Source organism: Littorina saxatilis, linkage group LG17 (genome assembly GCF_037325665.1).
Source record: "Littorina saxatilis isolate snail1 linkage group LG17, US_GU_Lsax_2.0, whole genome shotgun sequence".
Lineage (NCBI taxonomy): Eukaryota > Metazoa > Mollusca > Gastropoda > Littorinimorpha > Littorinidae > Littorina > Littorina saxatilis.
In genome coordinates, this window is record NC_090261.1 from 454,469 (window position 1) to 476,420 (window position 21,952).

At 46.4% G+C, this 21,952-nt stretch overlaps 1 protein-coding gene across 3 annotated transcripts in view; it reads right to left on the reverse strand.

Annotated features, from left to right (window-relative positions):
- The window catches only part of LOC138952809 (ectonucleoside triphosphate diphosphohydrolase 5-like), a 77,795-nt gene that overhangs the window by 32,854 nt on the left and 22,989 nt on the right, over positions 1-21,952 (reverse strand). For all 3 annotated transcript variants that reach the window (XM_070324542.1, XM_070324543.1, XM_070324544.1), the window contains 2 exons: positions 15,346-16,636; positions 13,983-14,169 (listed from right to left, as the gene is read on the reverse strand). In XM_070324542.1, the coding sequence (XP_070180643.1) occupies positions 13,983-14,169; positions 15,346-16,381 (1,223 nt within the window). In that variant the 5' untranslated portion in view covers positions 16,382-16,636. The remainder of the gene's footprint in view (positions 1-13,982; positions 14,170-15,345; positions 16,637-21,952) is intronic.

Here is a 21,952-nt window from a genome sequence, read left to right on the forward strand (position 1 = left end):
TCTAAATTACAACTGAACTAGGTGCACAGACTGAGTTTGAGATCTACTTGAATGAGTGAGCTGCCATACCCACGCTACCCAATCTCTCTCTCTCTCTCTCTCTCTCTCTCTCTCTCTCTCTCTCTCTCTCTCTCTCTCTCTCTCTCTCTCTCTCTCTCTCTCTCTCTCTTTCAAATAACCTGCTGAAGGGTTGGGGATACATGTGTTTGGGATTATCTATTCGAAAATTCGCTCACCTTCACATGTGGACTCCGTTACGTCTTCAGCAGAACATGGTCAATACCTTGGGTCATATGTTTCGTGACGTTCAACAACAGGCTTTGAATGAGTTCATCGGCAGTAAACAAACAATTCTCTCATCTCTGCTCGTGGTTGAAACACAACCACAATCCCTGACAAAACAGATTTTCCAGTTTTCGAAAACTATCCGAAGACTTGATGCACTGGTCACACTGGCCGAATCAGCTATATATTTTCTCTGGTGAATCCATGATTTCCAACTCCATCACAAGGATGAGACAATCTAAATTTATGTTTGCATCCCATTATCTGGAAGTTGCAAGAAGAATCAAGGAATAGGAAAGTTGGCGGTGAACAGACAGATCGACTGACGAACGCCGCTGACAACTTTTTAATTATGCCTGGTCACGGGGTCACATGTGCAGAAAACATGCGCAACCTGTCTGTCGTCTGCTGCAATCTCGGTTTCTGATAACTTCACTACTTCCGTTCGGTCTAGAGCAACGAAGAGAGTTTTACCTTGTAATAGTAGTAGTACTGAGAGCGCACAGGCCCCGCCCACTTTGATCCCGACCCGATCGTGACGAGTGCCTGTGGGACACGTAGTTGGCAGAACATTATTTTAAAGTCAAGTGTGTGGCGCAGTGGTTAAGATTTAGATCTGAATCCGAGTCATGGAATACTTACGAAAGCCGGACCCACTATCATTTGACGGCAACGTTGCCGAAAACTGGAGACATTTTCAAACTGAATTTGACATCTATATCGAGGCAGCGCATGGCAATACAAACGATCGCACTAGATCATACATACTGTTGAATCTTGCAGGGAGAGAAGCTATTGAAAAAGCAAAGACCTTCACCTATGCGCCTGAGGTGAAGAATAACGATGGTGACGTCATTCAGGCTGCCGAGAATCCAGAGAGTGTGGCAGTGCTGAAAGCGAAGTTCCACGAACTTTGTGATCCATTGACTAATGTCATAATTGAACGACACAGGTTCAACACCAGATTTCAAGGAGAATCTGAGCCTGTACAGAGCTTCATCACATCACTGAAGATCATGGCTGACACCTGTGAATTCGCAGCTTTGAAGGACTCTCTCATTCGTGATAGAATTGTCTGTGGATTGAGATCAGACTCTCTGAGAAAACAGTTGTTGAAAGAGAAAGACTTGACACTTTACAAGGCAGTCCATGTGCCACATCCACGACAGTGCAGAGAAACACAGCACGCAGATGTCACAGAGCCATGAAGTGAATGCTGTCACTCACAAATCTCAACCATCGCAGAACAACTCAAGGCCATGTTTGTACTGCGGCCGCAGCCATGCACGAAATAAAGAACTTTGCCCCCCACTTGGAAAAAAGTGCTCGGTCTGTTCTAAGATGAACCACTTTGCGCAAGTATGTAAGTCAAGCCGGACTCAAAGGCGACAAGCAAGTCAGAACGTGAATGTTGTTGATGACGAGGAAGATGCTACTGAAGATTGGGAGGTCCACGCCGTCATGCAGACACAGCATCAAAGTGAAATACACTGCACAGCAACCATAAATGCACGCAACATTAGACTGAAAATTGACACCGGAGCAAAATGCAACGTCCTTCCGCTGTCACATTTTCAGAAAGTGAAAACGACTGAAAAGATCAACAAGTCAAATGCGGTGAACCTTGTGGCTTATGGTGGCGATCGTTTCTCCACTCTGGGCACCGTTGATCTTCACTGCAGGATCGGCGATACGATGCAGATGATAACGTTTCAAGTCATTGATCGACTGGCCACCCCCATCCTTGGTTTAAATGATGCCCTCCGTCTACAGCTCATTGAGCTTGACAAATCGGTGTACGAGCTCAAGAACGAGGACAAAACTCAGCTTCATGCACAGATTACTACAGAGTTTCGGGACCTGTTAGATGACGACAAGCTAGGGACACTTCCACCCAAGTACGTCATGAGAGTAGACCCCACCGTCGCTCCAGTAGTCAAACCAGCACGCAAGATTCCTCAGGCCATGGAGACGAAGGTCAAAGAAGTGCTGGAAAACTTGATCATGAAAGGCGTCATAGTGCGCGAAACTGAGCCCACAGAATGGGTTTCGCAAATGGTTGCAAATAAAAAAAAAAATGGTGACGTCCGAATTTGCTTGGATCCCAGAGACCTCAATAAATCTCTTCAACGACCACACTATCCCATGCGTACAGCAGACGACGTAGCATCACGCATCGGCAACGCAAAAGTCTTCTCAACCCTAGACGCAAAGGCTGGATTTTGGCAAATCCGGATGGACAAACACTCCTCACTGCGAACCACATTCAGCACTCCCTTTGGGAGGTACAGGTTCCTTCGCATGCCTTTTGGCATCAACACAGCCTCAGAAGTCTTTCAGCAGGCTATGGAAAGACTGTTTGAGGGCTACCCATGCGCAATCATCGTCGACGATATTCTGATTTGGGGCTCAACCATGGAGGAACATGATGCAAACCTGAGAAAGATTCTGGAGAGAGCGCGTCAGATCGGACTGAAGTTGAACCTCAGCAAATGCAAGTTTCGAGCAAAGAGCGTGTCTTTTGTTGGACACAGATTCACGGAGGATGGTCTGAAGCCTGACACTGAAAAAACTGATGCTATCCGGAACATGCCGCCACCGGAGAACCAAGCTGCGCTTCAACGTTTCCTCGGCATGACGAACTATTTGAGCAAGTTCATCAAGGACTACAGCGAGAAGACATCCATATTGCGCGAACTTCTGCACAATGACGTTGTGTGGAACTGGACTGAAATGCACCAGCAGGCGTTTGACCGACTGAAAGAGGACCTTGCGAATCCTCCAGTGCTGAAATTCTTTGACCCTGCAAAGCCTGTGGTTTTGTCTGTGGATACTTCCAAAAGAGGACTTGGTGCAGCATGTCTCCAGAACGAGTCCCCTGTTGCTTTCGCTTCACGAGCTCTTTCAGATGCTGAAACCAGAAACACTGGCTGACGCGACCATGCAGAAACTAGCAAAGTTCATCACAGAAGGTTGGCCTGCACACGAGCGTAGTGTGCCGCCTGAGCTCAAACCTTACTTTTCTTTCCGCGACGAATTGGTGATTGAAAATGGCATCCTGAAAGGACAGCGGGCAGTGGTTCCGCCAACGCTACGGTCAACATATGTTGCTGTCCTACACAAAGGCCACATGGGAGTTGAGCGCACCAGAAAACTCGCTACATGTAGTGACATCGTCTTCTGGCCAAGAATGCGCCAAGACATTGAGCACGCTGTCTCACAATGCTCCTCCTGTAACAGCAACAAAGCCCACCTGCAGAAACAACCTCTCATCAACCATCCTGTTCCTGAGCTTCCATGGTCAACCGTTGCTGCCGACCTGTTTGACTGGAACAACCACCAGTACCTAGTTGTCGTTGACTTGTACTCTGGATGGTTTGAAGTGGACTCTTTGCCTGACAGCACTTCACGCTCAGTCATTGGCAAAATGAAACGCCTCTTCGCGACTCACGGCATCCCAGAAAAACTCATGACCGACAATGGCAGTCAGTTCGTCAGTCACGAATTTAAACAATTCGCAAAAGAATGGAACTTCGTACACACCACCATCAGCCCTTACTACCCAAATTCCAATGGCCTGGCTGAAAACACTGTCAAACAGGCCAAGCAGTTGCTAAACAAAAGCAAGAAAGACGGTTCCGACATGATGCTAGGTCTTCTGAACTTGCGCAACACCCCAAGAGACGCCATGCGGTCACCGGCACAGCGCCTACTATCCCGACGCAGCCGCACCACCCTGCCAACCTCAACAAAGCTCTTGAGACCCAAGCCCTTGAACACCACCTCCGTCTCAAAGCAGTTAAAACCCGCCCGTCAGCAGCAGAAATGTCATCACGACAAGTCAGCAAAAGACCAAAGACCACTGAGACCCAGTGAAGTGGTGCGCATGCAAACTAAAAAAGGATTTCAGAAGCTTGCTGTTGTGAAGTCCGCCCGCGGCAGCCCTCGGTCGTATGTCGTCACATCCGACGGCGCAGACTATGTCCGCAACAGACAACATCTCCTGCCTGTCCGTGAACCCAGACCGCAGTGGACCATCTCTAACGACAGCGCTTCGAACAATGAACAGAGGCAGCTAGACTCATGTCCTCTGCCACAGGCAACTCTTCGGCACTCAGTTACTGTTCATCCCACAGCAACTAACCCAACCCCTCCCATGCCACAAGTGCCCAGGAGAATCTCTACCACCCCACTTCGCCCCGTGTCACCCACAACCCTCTCTTCCAAATCTCTGTCACCTCCACATCCTGCGCCACCAGCATTGCCAGCCAGCCCTGATCTGATGCCTCCTTCAGTACCCAGTCAGCCCTGATCTGATGCCTCCTTCAGTACCCAGTCAGCCCTGATCTGATGCCTCCTTCAGTACCCAGCCAGCCCCGATCTGATGCCTCCTTCAGTACCCAGCCAGCCCTGATCTGATGCCTCCTTCAGTACCCAGTCAGCCCAAGGTCCAGTTCGAGGATACTCTCACACAACCCACGGTGACGCGCTGTGGAAGAGTTGTGAAGCCAAATCCAAAATATGTTGACACTTGATCACATTGACACTGACCGATGTTGGCAACAATGCAGTCACAATCTGTATTCGAACACAGAAACAAACAATCAAGACAGTGTGAAGTCATTGCAAAATCAAAATCGTTCAGGAAGAAAAGGAAAGAGACAGTTGACAATTTACTTGTTTTCTTTGTTTTTCTCAGAACAGTTTAGTTATTTTCTTTCATTCTGGAAGAAAGGAAAGAGACAGTTGACAATTTACTTGTTTTCTTTGTTTCAATATTTTATTATACCTTGCATGAAGAGCAGAAATTAATAACTTTATGTTTGAGTTTAGAGTTTCGTGATACTTTTGTTTTAGCATTGCTTTGTTTTGTTACATCTCCATTGAGAAGGGAGATGTAGATTGTATTAGTTGTTTATTAGTTGTTGTGTTGGGTTGCGTCATTAAGACACTTCCTCTCCGCAGCCATGCTTGTATCTGAAGTAAGCTATGATTTAAAGGCTCTCAAAAAATCCAGCTATCTGCATGTTACCTTGCAAGAATGAGAACCTTACACTGTACTAACTAACTAACTAACCCTCCATTTTGGCAGCCATACGCCGATTTCGGGGAATAACCCTGTATTCAGTGAACACCATAATCTTCCTGGAACTCTTCACCTCTCAGGTTGGAAGGTAACTCTCTGAAAGCTCTAAAGGGCAGTGACCTGAACGTCATCACTATGATATAATGATCTGGGTCTCAAGTGGAGCTGGGTCGTCGTCAGGGCAATGACCCCAACACATGATATGGACTACTTCAGATACAAGCATGGCTGTGGACTGGGTGGCCGAGTGGTAACGCACTTGCGCTCGGAAGCGAGAGGTTGCGAGTTCGACCCTGGGTCAGGGCGTTAGCAATTTTCTCCTCCCTTTCCTAACCTAGGTTCAAGTGCTAGTCTTTCGGCAAAATTGTATAGGCGTAGATAAAAATGTCCACTAAAATACCCGTGTGACTTGGAATAATAGGCCGCGAAAAGTAGGATATGCGCCGAAATGGCTGCGATCTGGTGGCCGATGTGAATGCGTGATGTATTGTGTAAAAAAAAATTCCATCTCACACGGCATAAATAAATCCCTGCGCCTTGAATATGTGCGCGATATAAATTGCATAAAAAAATAAAAAAATAAAAAATAAAAAAATAAAAATCCCTGCGCTTAGAACTGTACCCACGGAATACGCGCGATATAAGCCTCATATTGATTGATTGATTGATGATATGAGGCAAGCAGCAGGAGACGAGACTGACCCCTCCCCCCACCCACTGCAAGGAGCAACGACACAATCATGGAACCATCTCAGCTTCTTCCCTTCTGTATCGAGTTCTATCTGTCAACACGGTGCTTCCTTCACCTGACGGCTTCCGTGCGGGTGTGTTTAGCTTTGTGGGGAGCTTATCGTCGGCAGGGCGTGCCTCATCGCGATGCAGTCAGAATATAATCAACGTAGAGGTTTTGGCGTCATCAAGGCCTGCATCGACACAGAGGCTTTGGCGTGATCTTCCTCGCGATGCAGTCACAACATAATCAACGTTGAAGGGTTTGGCGTCATCAAGGCCTGTATCTAGGGGCTTTGGCGTGATCTTCCTGGCATGCACCTGACGCCCCTGATACCGTGGCGCTGACTTACATCCCTGCTGACAGCTACACGCCCCTGATACCGTGGCGCTGACTTACATCCCTGCTGACAGCTACACGCCCCTGATACCGTGGCGCTGACTTACATCCCTGCTGACAGCTACACGCCGCCTTGGGGACCGTCAAGATACGGGACGGTGTGTCGTGCATGGGTAGGGGGACCGTCAAGATACGGGAGGGTGTGTCGTGCAGGGGTAGGGGGACCGTCAAGATACGGGACGGTGTGTCGTGCATGGGTAGGGGGACCGTCAAGATACGGGACGGTGTGTCGTGCATGGGTAGGGGGACCGTCAAGATACGGGAGGGTGTGTCGTGCATGGGTAGGTGGACCGTCAAGATACGGGAGGGTGTGTCGTGCATGGGTAGGGGGACCGTCAAGATACGGGACGGTGTGTCGTGCAGGGGTAGGGGGACCGTCAAGATACGGGACGGTGTGTCGTGCAGGGGTAGGGGGACCGTCAAGATACGGGACGGTGTGTCGTGCAGGGGTAGGGGGACCGTCAAGATACGGGAGGGTGTGTCGTGCAGGGGTAGGGGGACCGTCAAGATACGGGAGGGTGTGTCGTGCAGGGGTAAGGGGACCGTGAAGATACGGGAGGGTGTGTCGTGCAGGGGTAGGGGGACCGTCAAGATACGGGACGGTGTGTCGTGCAGGGGTAGGGGGACCGTCAAGATACGGGACGGTGTGTCGTGCAGGGGTAGGGGGACCGTCAAGATACGGGAGGGTGTGTCGTGCAGGGGTAGGGGGACCGTCAAGATACGGGAGGGTGTGTCGTGCAGGGGTAGGGGGACCGTCAAGATACGGGACGGTGTGTCGTGCACGGGTAGGGGGACCGTCAAGATACGGGACGGTGTGTCGTGCAGGGGTAGGGGGATACGTCAAACTTGTGTAACGTTGTTGTCGGCTGCTGCCCAGCGCCTTTTCCGGTGTCATTGACCCGAGGTGACCCACTGGCAGTGCACGAGACACACGTCACACATAGCGACAAGCGACTGAACACCGGTAAGCTGTCTTGGTAACCACGAGCACAGGACTTAGACAATCAGGGGACAGCAGTATGAGGCGGAGGGGAAGGGGGAGGGGGGGGCATGATAACGTCGCAGTATTGAATGAACAGAACCCCACGACGCCAACAATTGCAACGTTATGAGAATATTGTGTAAGGATAATTCAGTCAGTCAATTACTGAAATCTGGCCACACACACACACCCACACAGACACACACACACACACACACACACACACGCACACACGCACACGCACACACACGCACGCACACACACACACACATCCACACACACACACACACACACACCCACACAGACACACACACACACACACACACACGCACCAGATTGACAGAAACTACACGCTACCTCTGTCATAATCAAAATTCGCAGCATGCACAATCCGCACCCGCCCCACCACCCAGACCCTCTCCCCCCTCACCCCCACGCCCGTAAACACTGGTGGTGATAAGAAGTGAACGGGGCTGATATCTATATGTGAGCACAAGCCAGAGAGACATTCTGAAAATGAAATAAAGGCGGGAAGCTGAGAGCAGCACAGACATTGTATGCATTTTAAAGAGGGAATTGTTATATAGAAAAGTTGTTTAAAATACACTTAGAAATAGTATTGTAAATGATATAGGCATACTTAAAGTAGAAACATTAATATAACAAGTCGCGTAAGGCGAAATTACTACATTTAGTCAAGCTGTGGAACTCACAGAATGAAATTGAACGTAGTCCGCCGCTAGTGCAAAAGGCAGTGAAAGTGACGAGCCTGTTTGGCGCGGTAGCGGTTGCGCTGTGCTTCATAGCACGCTTTACTGTACCTCTCTTCGTTTTAACTTTCTGAGCGTGTTTTTAATCCAAACATATCATATCTATATGTTTTTGGAATCAGGAACCGACAAGGAATAAGATGAAATAGTTTTTAAAACGATTTCGGAAATTTAATTTTAATCATAATTTTTATATTTTTAATTTTCAGAGCTTGTTTTTAATCCAAATATAACATATTTATATGTTTTTGGAATCAGAAAATGATGAAGAATAAGATGAACGTAAATTTGGATCGTTTTATAATATTTTTTTTAACAATTTTCAGATTTTTAATGACCAAAGTAATTTTTAAGCCACCAAGCTGAAATGCAATTCCGAAGTCCGGCCTTCGTCGAAGATTGCTTGGCCAAAATTTCAATCAATTTGATTGAAAAATGAGGGTGTGACAGTGCCGCCTCAACTTTTACAAAAAGCCGGATATGACGTCATCAAAGACATTTATCGAAAAAATGAAAAAAAAATCCGGGGATATCATTCCCAGGAACTCTCATGTAAAATTTCATAAAGATCGGTCCAGTAGTTTAGTCTGAATCGCTCTACACACACACACGCACAGACACACACACACACACACACACACACACACACACACACACACACACACACACACACACACACATACACCACGACCGTCGTCTCGATTCCCCCTCTATGTTAAAACATTTAGTCAAAACTTGACTAAATGTAAAAAGAGAGCAGCACAGAGGTATACTGGATATATGGGAGAGTGTTCAGTACGGCCACAGCGTTGTGATGCACGTGATTATGTCAGCCAGTACGTCCGATGCACACACTCTCTCTCTCTCTGTCTGTCTCTGCTCGCCCAACCAGAGATGGTATCGAAACACTATCGACTCTGTCCCAACAAACACCGAATTGCCACAGTCTTCTACACTGGTTCTCTCTCTTTCTCTCTCTCTCTCTCTCTCTCTCTCTCTCTCTCTCTCTCTCTCTCTCTCTCTCTCTCAGTGCACCCTCTCTCTCTCTCTCAGTGCACCCTCTCTCTCTCTCTCTCTCTCTCTCTCTCTCTCTCTCTCTCTCTCTCTCTCGCTGCTCTTCCAGCCAGAGATTGTATCGCTATATAATTCGCTACACCATCCCTGTCACAACAAACACTTGAAATGCTTCTGTCTTCAATACTGGTCCCCTTGTGTGATGCATGTAGATATGTCGGCCCGTACTCTGTCCCATCTGATTCTCTCTCTCGCTCCAGTTGCTCTCCCAACAAACACTGGACTGATACTTGCTATGATGCTTCTGCCAGGGTGGCTATAATGCTAGTTCTGGCTATTCCTTAAAGATAGTATACCGAAGGCGCCGTTTTGGAAAGATTTCTGACGATTTGGACCTTAAAAAGTTCAGGGGACATTCGTTGTATTGACATTTAGAAACACCTGCTACGATTTTCGGCTCAAAATTGCTCCGAAACAATGCCAAATAATTAAATGAATTTTATTCAGCGAGCGGTTTGCTTCGCCCAGCTCTCATGTCAGGAGTCAGGACTTCTGGTCGTCATCATTATTTATTTTGTTTTCATAGCTACCCATCCGTCAAAGTCAATGATGCAGTCTAGCTCAAGCATGCACATTCTGTGCCATACAGGGCGAAAACGCTCCGCATAACAGAAACAAACAAAATATCCGTTGGAGAATATCACGGTCTGCAATGATTATCAAACACAACATTCAGATTTGAACAATAGAACGCTCAAACACTGATTCTAAAACCTTCCTCGTGTGCGTTGTCATCTATTCAACTCCCAAAACGAACTCTTCAGCTCTCGGCTTAATTTCAAATGTGTATCCCTGGGAATAGCGCATGCAATACTCAGGGTCAAAAGGCAGGGCGAAAAATATGACTCGCACAAAGAACGTCGCAATGCGAATTACAGTCTGGGATGCCCACTCAAAACACAGCCGTTTTCAATTTGAAAAACTCAGCACTCACACGTTCATTTTAAGGTATTTCCGGAGTGTGGTCACATAATTACAACCATCTTGAACACACGGCCAGTACAACTGGCCTTGACACGGATCGATTCAAGGGGGGCAATCTCGGTCATCTGAAACAGGGAAATCCAAACGCAATCCGCCTTGTTCGATTTTATGGGCTTGGATGATAGAGAAAAATAAGAAAAGCAAAAGCTGGAGTCCAGTCTGGACGAAACTGCTATCAAGAACGCAGAATTGATTTTTTCTGAGTTTTTTTTTTAGCCGTAAGCGCCATTTCTCATTTCGAATTTCTCATAACTGCTGTTCACCGCAGTGAAACCAACAAAGGGGCCTCACTCTGGAAGAGTTTCCTGCTCCGATAAACATGGCGCTTAGGGCTAAAAAAAAAACTCAGAAAAAATCAATTCTGCGTTCTTGATAGCAGTTTCGTCAAGACTGGACTCCAGCTTTTGCTTTTCTTATTTTTCTCTATCGTCCAAGCCCATAAAATCGAACAAGGCGGATTGCGTTTGGATTTCCCTCTTTCAGATGACCGAGATTGCCCCCCTTGAATCGATCCGTGTCAAGGCCAGTTGTACTGGCCGTGTGTTCAAGATGAATTACAACCCCCAAGCTGAACTGTATATCTCTTGTGGCTGTTTGAGACAGATTTTTGTTAGATATAAACCCTTTAACCTAAACCCAAACCCTCGTTGCTGTAGATGTTGATGTCGTCATGTATTAATACCATGTTTTTCTTCTCGCACCTTTTTCAAGGAAAGGGGTTTGCACAGTGTCACAAACTGTGAGGTACTGCTGTGATAGACGTCGAGGCAAGCTACACGTGGCATTGTAGGCCAATCACAAGCGAGAGGCCTGTCTCCGAACGTGATCGGTGATCTATGCCTGTGAAATGATGTGAAGGACTGACATCCCAGTGAAATCATGTGAAGGATTAACATCCTGGGCAGTGAAATGATGTGAAGAACTGACATCCCAGTGAGAACGAGCTACTCACATGGTCGGTGGTCTATGCCAGTGAAATGATGTGAAGAACTGACATCCCAGTGAGAACGAGCTACTCACATGGTCGGTGGTCTATGCCAGTGAAATGATGTGAAGAACTGACATCCCAGTGAGAACGAGCTACTCACATGGTCGGTGGTCTATGCCAGTGAAATGATGTGAAGAACTGACATCCCAGTGAGAACGAGCTACTCACATGGTCGGTGGTCTATGCCAGTGAAATCATATGAAGGACTGACATCCCAGTGAGAACGAGCTACTCACATGGTCGGTGGTCTATGCCAGTGAAATCATATGAAGAACTGACATCCCAGTGAGAACGAGCTACTCACATGGTCGGTGGTCTATGCCAGTGCAATCATGTGAAGAACTGACATCCCAGTGAGAACGAGCTACTCACATGGTCGGTGGTCTATGCCAGTGAAATGATATGAAGAACTGACATCCCAGTGAGAACGAGCTACTCACATGGTCGGTGGTCTATGCCAGTGAAATCATATGAAGGACTGACATCCCAGTGAGAACGAGCTACTCACATGGTCGGTGGTCTATGCCAGTGAAATCATATGAAGGACTGACATCCCAGTGAGAACGAGCTACTCACATGGTCGGTGGTCTATGCCAGTGAAATCATATGAAGGACTGACATCCCAGTGAGAACGAGCTACTCACATGGTCGGTGGTCTATGCCAGTGAAATGATGTGAAGAACTGACATCCCAGTGAGAACGAGCTACTCACATGGTCGGTGGTCTATGCCAGTGAAATGATGTGAAGAACTGACATCCCAGTGAGAACGAGCTACTCACATGGTCGGTGGTCTATGCCAGTGAAATGATGTGAAAAACTGACATCCTAGTGAGAACGAGCTACTCACATGGTCGGTGGTCTATGCCAGTGAAATGATGTGAAAAACTGACATCCCAGTGAGAACGAGCTACTCACATGGTCGGTGGTCTATGCCAGTGAAATCATATGAAGGACTGACATCCCAGTGAGAACGAGCTACTCACATGGTCGGTGGTCTATGCCAGTGAAATCATATGAAGGACTGACATCCCAGTGAGAACGAGCTACTCACATGGTCGGTGGTCTATGCCAGTGAAATGATGTGAAAAACTGACATCCCAGTGAGAACGAGCTACTCACATGGTCGGTGGTCTATGCCAGTGAAATGATGTGAAAAACTGACATCCCAGTGAGAACGAGCTACTCACATGGTCGGTGGTCTATGCCAGTGAAATCATATGAAGGACTGACATCCCAGTGAGAACGAGCTACTCACATGGTCGGTGGTCTATGCCAGTGAAATCATATGAAGGACTGACATCCCAGTGAGAACGAGCTACTCACATGGTCGGTGGTCTATGCCAGTGAAATGATGTGAAAAACTGACATCCCAGTGAGAACGAGCTACTCACATGGTCGGTGGTCTATGCCAGTGAAATCATATGAAGGACTGACATCCCAGTGAGAACGAGCTACTCACATGGTCGGTGGTCTATGCCAGTGAAATGATGTGAAAAACTGACATCCCAGTGAGAACGAGCTACTCACATGGTCGGTGGTCTATGCCAGTGAAATCATATGAAGGACTGACATCCCAGTGAGAACGAGCTACTCACATGGTCGGTGGTCTATGCCAGTGAAATGATGTGAAAAACTGACATCCCAGTGAGAACGAGCTACTCACATGGTCGGTGGTCTATGCCAGTGAAATCATATGAAGGACTGACATCCCAGTGAGAACGAGCTACTCACATGGTCGGTGGTCTATGCCAGTGAAATCATATGAAGGACTGACATCCCAGTGAGAACGAGCTACTCACATGGTCGGTGGTCTATGCCAGTGAAATGATGTGAAAAACTGACATCCCAGTGAGAACGAGCTACTCACATGGTCGGTGGTCTATGCCAGTGAAATCATATGAAGGACTGACATCCCAGTGAGAACGAGCTACTCACATGGTCGGTGGTCTATGCCAGTGAAATGATGTGAAAAACTGACATCCCAGTGAGAACGAGCTACTCACATGGTCGGTGGTCTATGCCAGTGAAATCATATGAAGGACTGACATCCCAGTGAGAACGAGCTACTCACATGGTCGGTGGTCTATGCCAGTGAAATGATGTGAAAAACTGACATCCCAGTGAGAACGAGCTACTCACATGGTCGGTGGTCTATGCCAGTGAAATCATATGAAGGACTGACATCCCAGGCAGAACGAGCTACTCACATGGTCGGTGGTCTATGCCAGTGAAATCATATGAAGGACTGACATCCCAGTGAGAACGAGCTACTCACATGGTCGGTGGTCTATGCCAGTGAAATGATGTGAAAAACTGACATCCCAGTGAGAACGAGCTACTCACATGGTCGGTGGTCTATGCCAGTGAAATGATGTGAAAAACTGACATCCCAGTGAGAACGAGCTACTCACATGGTCGGTGGTCTATGCCAGTGAAATCATATGAAGGACTGACATCCCAGTGAGAACGAGCTACTCACATGGTCGGTGGTCTATGCCAGTGAAATCATATGAAGGACTGACATCCCAGTGAGAACGAGCTACTCACATGGTCGGTGGTCTATGCCAGTGAAATCATATGAAGGACTGACATCCCAGTGAGAACGAGCTACTCACATGGTCGGTGGTCTATGCCAGTGAAATCATATGAAGGACTGACATCCCAGTGAGAACGAGCTACTCACATGCGGGAGGAGAAGAAGCCGTTGATGTAGTTGACAGCCAGCCAGGCGTACACCGCCTCCTCCTCTCCGGACAGGATGCTGACGTGGTCGTCACGGAAACTGAAAGGGTTGAGGCTGACGTTGTGCATGACGTCACGCACCGTCCCCAGCAGCGCCCGGGCTGACGTCATTGGCAAGGTCCGCAGTCCTGTACATACACACAGACAGACACATACACACAGACATACACATACACACAGACATACACATACACACAGACAGACACATACACACAGACAGACACATACACACAGACAGACACATACACACAGACAGACACATTCACACAGACAGACATACACACAGACAGACACATACACACAGACAGACACATACACACAGACAGACACATTCACACAGACAGACACATACACACATACAGACACATTCACACAGACACACAGACAGACACATACACACAGACAGACACATACACACAGACAGACACATTCACACAGACAGACACATACACACAGACAGACACATACACACAGACAGACCACTTCTTGAGTACAACGTCTCGCCATGCGATGGATAATTGGTTATTTTTTCATACCCAATGGGTTGGTCACGTATGCATCACTTATGCATATATTCATTGCAAAATTCGTGAAACGATTCAACCAGATATATATAATTATAGGGAAACAAAATGGCATAAACAAGCAACGAACCAAAAGACAGTGTAAAAAAAGAACCCATTCCCCCCAAAATAACATGAACAGCTTGCATGGAGTGGACCACAGGCTGGGGGTGTAATGAACAGCTTGCATGGAGTGGACCACAGGCTGGGGGTGTAATGAACAGCTTGCATGGAGTGGACCACAGGCTGGGGGTGTAATGAACAGCTTGCATGGAGTGGACCACAGGCTGGGGGTGTAATGAACAGCTTGCATGGAGTGGACCACAGGCTGGGGGTGTAATGAACAGCTTGCATGGAGTGGACCACAGGCTGGGGGTGTAATGAACAGCTTGCATGGAGTGGACCACAGGCTGGGGGTGTAATGAACAGCTTGCATGAAGTGGACCACAGGCTGGGGGTGGGTATTGGTAGATACCGAGAACGACAGAAAGGATAGCCTCATTGGGTGGGACATGTGTTGGGGTTGGGGGTGGGTATAGGTAGCTGACGAGAAAGACAGAAAGGATGGCCTCGTTGGGTGAGACATGTGTTGGGGTTGGGGGTGGGTATAGGTAGCTGACGAGAACGACAGAAAGGATGGCCTCGTTGGGTGGGACATGTGTTGGGGGTGGAAGTGGGTATAGGTAGCTGACGAGAACGACAGAAAGGACAGCAGACATGACACAGCAACCAGTCACTCACCAGCAGTGGCCATGACGTAGATAGGGGTAGTGGGGTGGTGACGTTCCGGCACAGTGGCGACAGCGTGCCCGATGACGTCAGCGAGGTATTGCGGCAGGAGAGGCAGGCTAGTGACGTAGTTGCCGAGGCCCGGCTTGACGCGCTCACTGAGCAGCAGCTGGACGGTGGGCACGAGGGAGGGGAGACTACCCGGGGTGTAGTTGTAGACCTTGACCTTGCTGCTCGAGCTGCCTGCGTCCACCAGCACCCCGTAGCGGACCTCCTCCGCCTCCCTCTCCTCCACGTGCACCACCTTCTCCACCCGCCTCGCGCTCTGCTGCACGGCCTTCTGCTTGGAGGCCGGCATGTACTTCCCCGTCCTGTTCTGCTTGGAGGCCGGCATGTACTTCCCCGTCCTGTTCTGCTTGGAGGCCGGCATGTACTTCCCCGTCCTGTTCGCTGTCGTGGCCTGCTGCCCGGAAGGCCCAAGAAAATAGTCCCCTGTCTTGTTCACCGCCGTGCCGTTCAGAAGAAAGTTGTCCACTGTCTCGTTAACCACCGTGTCGTTCCGCCCGGTAGTGGGAATAAAAGAGTCCTCTGATTTGTTGACCGTCGTGCCATTAGGAAGAGAGTAGTCCGTCTGGTTGACCGAGTCTGGCACTGGTATCGCCCACGTCGTGCTGTTAGTTGTGTAACTGTAAGTCATGTTCTCGCTTTGCGCCACGGGAAGTGTGTGTGAAGAATTTGACCTCGAGGTGGTGTTGGTCAATCTACGTACGTCTTTCCCTGGATGCCTGAAAATCGCTTCAAGCAGAGTGGACCTGTCCGGCGTCTTGCCACGGTGGGGGTGGTCAGCCTGGGAGTGCGTCTTGCCACGGTGGGGGTGGTCAGCCTGGGAGTGCGTCACGTTCTTTTGATCAGCCGTCACAGAGCTATTTAAATCAGAAGTGCGCCGTAATCGGTCGAGTATGACATGCGCGTGGTACGCGTCACACATGGGAATGGACAGTGACGTCATGGTCATCACTGACGTCAGCAGGGTCACCATCTGTGCCATTGCTGGTGGCTGGGTGGAATGCTTATGGATCACAGGGTTCGGGACGCACAGCAGTCGCTCAGCAGTTTCTTCGGTGAGTCTAGGTGGGTGACGGGATGAAACGATCCGACCTGGAGCCTGGTGCAATCACCGTGTAGACGTGGAGGCCTCGTCGTTCTGGCTCCATTCACAGTCCTGTCTTTCTTCGTGTCGTGGCGAGATTCCTACAGCGCGCGTCTCTTACCGCACACAGTACAGACACAATCCCCCCGTAACCTGAAACATAGAGAAAGTGGGGAGGTTATGAGAACAGGCCTTTACTGTAAGCTATGAAGTGACTGACAGCTTCCACTGTAAGCTATGAAGTGACTGACTTGCACACACTGCTGCGCTAAGTGACAGCCTCCACTGTAAGCTATAAAGTGACTGACCTGGACACACTGCTGAGCCAAGTAACAGCCTTCACTGTAAAAGCTATGAAGTGAATGACCTGCACACACTGCTGAGCTAAGTGACAGCCTTCACTGTAAGCTATGAAGTGGCGGACATGCACACACTGCTGAGCTAAGTGACAGCCTTCACTGTAAGCTATGAAGTGACAGCCTTCACTGTAAGCTGTGAAGTGACAGCCTTCACTGTGAGCTAGACCGGCACGGTGGCTTAGTGGTAAGGCGTCCGCCCCGTGATCGGGAAATCGTGGGTTCGAACCCCGGCCGGGTCATACCTAAGACTTTAAAATTGGCAATCTAGTGGCTGCTCCGCCTGGCGTCTGGCATTATGGGGTTAGTGCTAGGACTGGTTGGTCCGGTGTCAGAATAATGTGACTGGGTGAGACATGAAGCCTGTGCTGCGACTTCTGTCTTGTGTGTGGCGCACGTTAAAATTTATGTCAAAGCAGCACCGCCCTGATATGGCCCTTCGTGGTCGGCTGGGCGTTAAGCAAACAAACAAACAAACAAACACTGTAAGCTATGAAGTGACGGACTTGCACACACTGCTGAGCTAAGTGACAGCCTTCACTGTAAGCTATGAAGTGACTGACCTGCACACACTGCTGAGCTAAGTGACAGCCTTCACTGTAAGCTATGAAGTGACTGACCTGCACACACTGCTGAGCTAAGTGACAGCCTTCACTGTAAGCTATGAAGTGACTGACCTGCACACACCGTTCCTACCGGGGCAAAGTCAACACTGCTATCGCAGGCCGCCGCGCCAAACACGAAAAATCAGTTTGGTGCATTACATCACTAGGCTGATGGAGTAGTCACTTTCCCCACCATTTTTTTTAATCAATATCCACCATCAACCTTGCTTCACTTCACAAACTGACAAAGCCAAAGCAGAGTGCAGAAATTGAATACAGAAAACAATCATAACTGGTCCATACTAGGAGCCTGGGCGCCTAATATGGACCAGTGAAGAGGCCTTCACGATTCACTGTAAAAAGCCCCAAAATAACATGATACAATTTAGTGTGCAAGTCAGACTAATTCAAATATGCTTTAGAAAATTTGAGAAAATAAATAAAATTATCAACTTCCACGAAAAAAAGACTATTTTGTAACTATTGTTTTAAAGCTTGAGGGCTAGTTATAGGTTATTTCCAGCAAGCTTCTTAATGAATTAATGAAACCAGAGTTTAGCTTTTATTTTCTTCTGTTTTTTGAAGGTGGTCCATATCAGGGGACAAACACATACTTGAGATTTTGCCATTATATTTTGTTTGCAGTAGAAACTCGGGATCAACACTGCTAAAATGTAACCAATACAGTCTTAGCTGTCACACTACATCTTCTGCTTCTATTCAAATACGCGTCTCATAAAATGTAAATGTATATCTTTGCCCTGAGGTGCTTCCCTGAGACGTAACTAAAACTGCCAACAAATAATGGATTTCCAGGGTAGTGGGAGCAGAAAACAGGTTTCCTAAAGTTAGTTTTGCACTCCAAGTAAACGGAACAAAGTCTGGCCCATAGTTTGTGGCCATTGTGCCCAACTGTCGAGATATCTGCTCGACGTTAGTAGGTGTACTGAGAAAGCCACGTCTGTGGGGCACGCAGCACACACAAACAACTGTCGGGATATCTGCTCGACGTCAGTAGGTGTACTGAGAAAGCCACGTCTGTGGGGCACGCAGCACACACAAACAACTGCACATTTCTCTCTTGTTTACTTCTCGGGAGGTTGTTGTTATCCGGCCAAATGTATTGGTTTTTCTGTGTGACGTCACAACCGTAGCAATGTCAGCTGCCTTTCAGGTATTGTTTGCGAAACCCCAGTCACCATTTCGGAAAGTGCACGACACTGCGGTCTGCGGAAGGTACTTTTAGTACTGGAACAGGCACTGTGTGTGTGTGTGTGTGTGTGTGTGTGTGTGTGTGTGTGTGTGTGTGTGTGTGTGTGTGTGTGTGTGTGCGTGTGTGTGTGCGTGCGCAGTTGTTTGTACTTAATTCAGCATTACACGAAAGGAAGAGAATAGTAATGTGTTTTATTTGTAATGCTTAAACGGTATGCAAATGTTTGGGCTGGCATTGACAATTGAAACAACTATCTGAAAACGAGTAACACTGACATTGCAAAAGCGTAAAAGTGACAGTGATTTACGAGTGACGTCGACAGGCACGATGTTGGTACGAGACATTGTTCTTGTTTACAAATTGTAACAGTAACTCTCAAGATGTTGGTACGAGACATTGTTCTTGTTTACAAATTGTAACAGTAACTCTCAAGATGTTGGTACGAGACATTGTTCTTGTTTACAAATTGTAACAGTAACTCTCAAGATGTAGGTACGAGACATTGTTCTTGTTTACAAATTGTAACAGTAACTCTCAAGATGTTGGTACGAGACATTGTTCTTGTTTACAAATTGTAACATTAACTCTCAAGATGTTGGTACGAGACATCGTTCTTGTTTACAAATTGTAACAGTAACTCTCAAGATGTTGGTACGAGACATTGTTCTTGTTTACAAATTGTAACAGTAACTCTCAAGATGTTGGTACGAGACATTGTTCTTGTTTACAAATTGTAACAGTAACGCTCAAGATGTTGGTACGAGACATTGTTCTTGTTTACAAATTGTAACAGTAACGCTCAAGATGTTGGTACGAGACATTGTTCTTGTTTACAAATTGTAACTGTAACTCTCAAGATGTTGGTACGAGACATTGTTCTTGTTTACAAATTGTAACAGTAACGCTCAAGATGTTGGTACGAGACATTGTTCTTGTTTACAAATTGTAACAGTAAGTGTCAAGATGTTGGTACGAGACATTGTTCTTGTTTACAAATTGTAACTGTAACTCTCAAGATGTTGGTACGAGACATTGTTCTTGTTTACAAATTGTAACAGTAACGCTCAAGATGTTGGTACGAGACATTGTTCTTGTTTACAAATTGTAACAGTAACGCTCAAGATGTTGGTACGAGACATTGTTCTTGTTTACAAATTGTAACAGTAACGCTCAAGATGTTGGTACGAGACATTGTTCTTGTTTACAAATTGTAACAGTAACGCTCAAGATGTTGGTACGAGACATTGTTCTTGTTTACAAATTGTAACAGTAACGCTCAAGATGTTGGTACGAGACATTGTTCTTGTTTACAAATTGTAACAGTAACGCTCAAGATGTTGGTACGAGACATTGTTCTTGTTTACAAATTGTAACAGTAACTCTCAAGATGTTGGTACGAGACATTGTTCTTGTTTACAAATTGTAACAGTAACTCTCAAGATGTTGGTACGAGACATTGTTCTTGTTTACAAATTGTAACAGTAACTCTCAAGATGTTGGTACGAGACATTGTTCTTGTTTACAAATTGTAACAGTAACTCTCAAGATGTAGGTACGAAACATTGTTCTTGTTTACAAATTGTAACAGTAACTCTCAAGATGTTGGTACGAGACATTGTTCTTGTTTACAAATTGTAACATTAACTCTCAAGATGTTGGTACGAGACATCGTTCTTGTTTACAAATTGTAACAGTAACTCTCAAGATGTTGGTACGAGACATTGTTCTTGTTTACAAATTGTAACAGTAACTCTCAAGATGTTGGTACGAGACATTGTTCTTGTTTACAAATTGTAACAGTAACGCTCAAGATGTTGGTACGAGACATTGTTCTTGTTTACAAATTGTAACAGTAACGCTCAAGATGTTGGTACGAGACATTGTTCTTGTTTACAAATTGTAACTGTAACTCTCAAGATGTTGGTACGAGACATTGTTCTTGTTTACAAATTGTAACAGTAACGCTCAAGATGTTGGTACGAGACATTGTTCTTGTTTACAAATTGTAACTGTAACTCTCAAGATGTTGGTACGAGACATTGTTCTTGTTTACAAATTGTAACAGTAACGCTCAAGATGTTGGTACGAGACATTGTTCTTGTTTACAAATTGTAACAGTAAGTGTCAAGATGTTGGTACGAGACATTGTTCTTGTTTACAAATTGTAACTGTAACTCTCAAGATGTTGGTACGAGACATTGTTCTTGTTTACAAATTGTAACAGTAACGCTCAAGATGTTGGTACGAGACATTGTTCTTGTTTACAAATTGTAACTGTAACTCTCAAGATGTTGGTACGAGACATTGTTCTTGTTTACAAATTGTAACAGTAACGCTCAAGATGTTGGTACGAGACATTGTTCTTGTTTACAAATTGTAACTGTAACTCTCAAGATGTTGGTACGAGACATTGTTCTTGTTTACAAATTGTAACAGTAACGCTCAAGATGTTGGTACGAGACATTGTTCTTGTTTACAAATTGTAACAGTAACTCTCAAGATGTTGGTACGAGACATTGTTCTTGTTTACAAATTGTAACTGTAACTCTCAAGATGTTGGTACGAGACATTGTTCTTGTTTACAAATTGTAACAGTAACTCTCAAGATGTTGGTACGAGACATCGTTCTTGTTTACAAATTGTAACAGTAACTCTCAAGATGTTGGTACGAGACATTGTTCTTGTTTACAAATTGTAACAGTAACTCTCAAGATGTTGGTACGAGACATTGTTCTTGTTTACAAATTGTAACAGTAACGCTCAAGATGTTGGTACGAGACATTGTTCTTGTTTACAAATTGTAACAGTAACGCTCAAGATGTTGGTACGAGACATTGTTCTTGTTTACAAATTGTAACTGTAACTCTCAAGATGTTGGTACGAGACATTGTTCTTGTTTACAAATTGTAACAGTAACGCTCAAGATGTTGGTACGAGACATTGTTCTTGTTTACAAATTGTAACAGTAAGTGTCAAGATGTTGGTACGAGACATTGTTCTTGTTTACAAATTGTAACTGTAACTCTCAAGATGTTGGTACGAGACATTGTTCTTGTTTACAAATTGTAACAGTAACGCTCAAGATGTTGGTACGAGACATTGTTCTTGTTTACAAATTGTAACAGTAACGCTCAAGATGTTGGTACGAGACATTGTTCTTGTTTACAAATTGTAACAGTAACGCTCAAGATGTTGGTACGAGACATTGTTCTTGTTTACAAATTGTAACAGTAACGCTCAAGATGTTGGTACGAGACATTGTTCTTGTTTACAAATTGTAACAGTAACGCTCAAG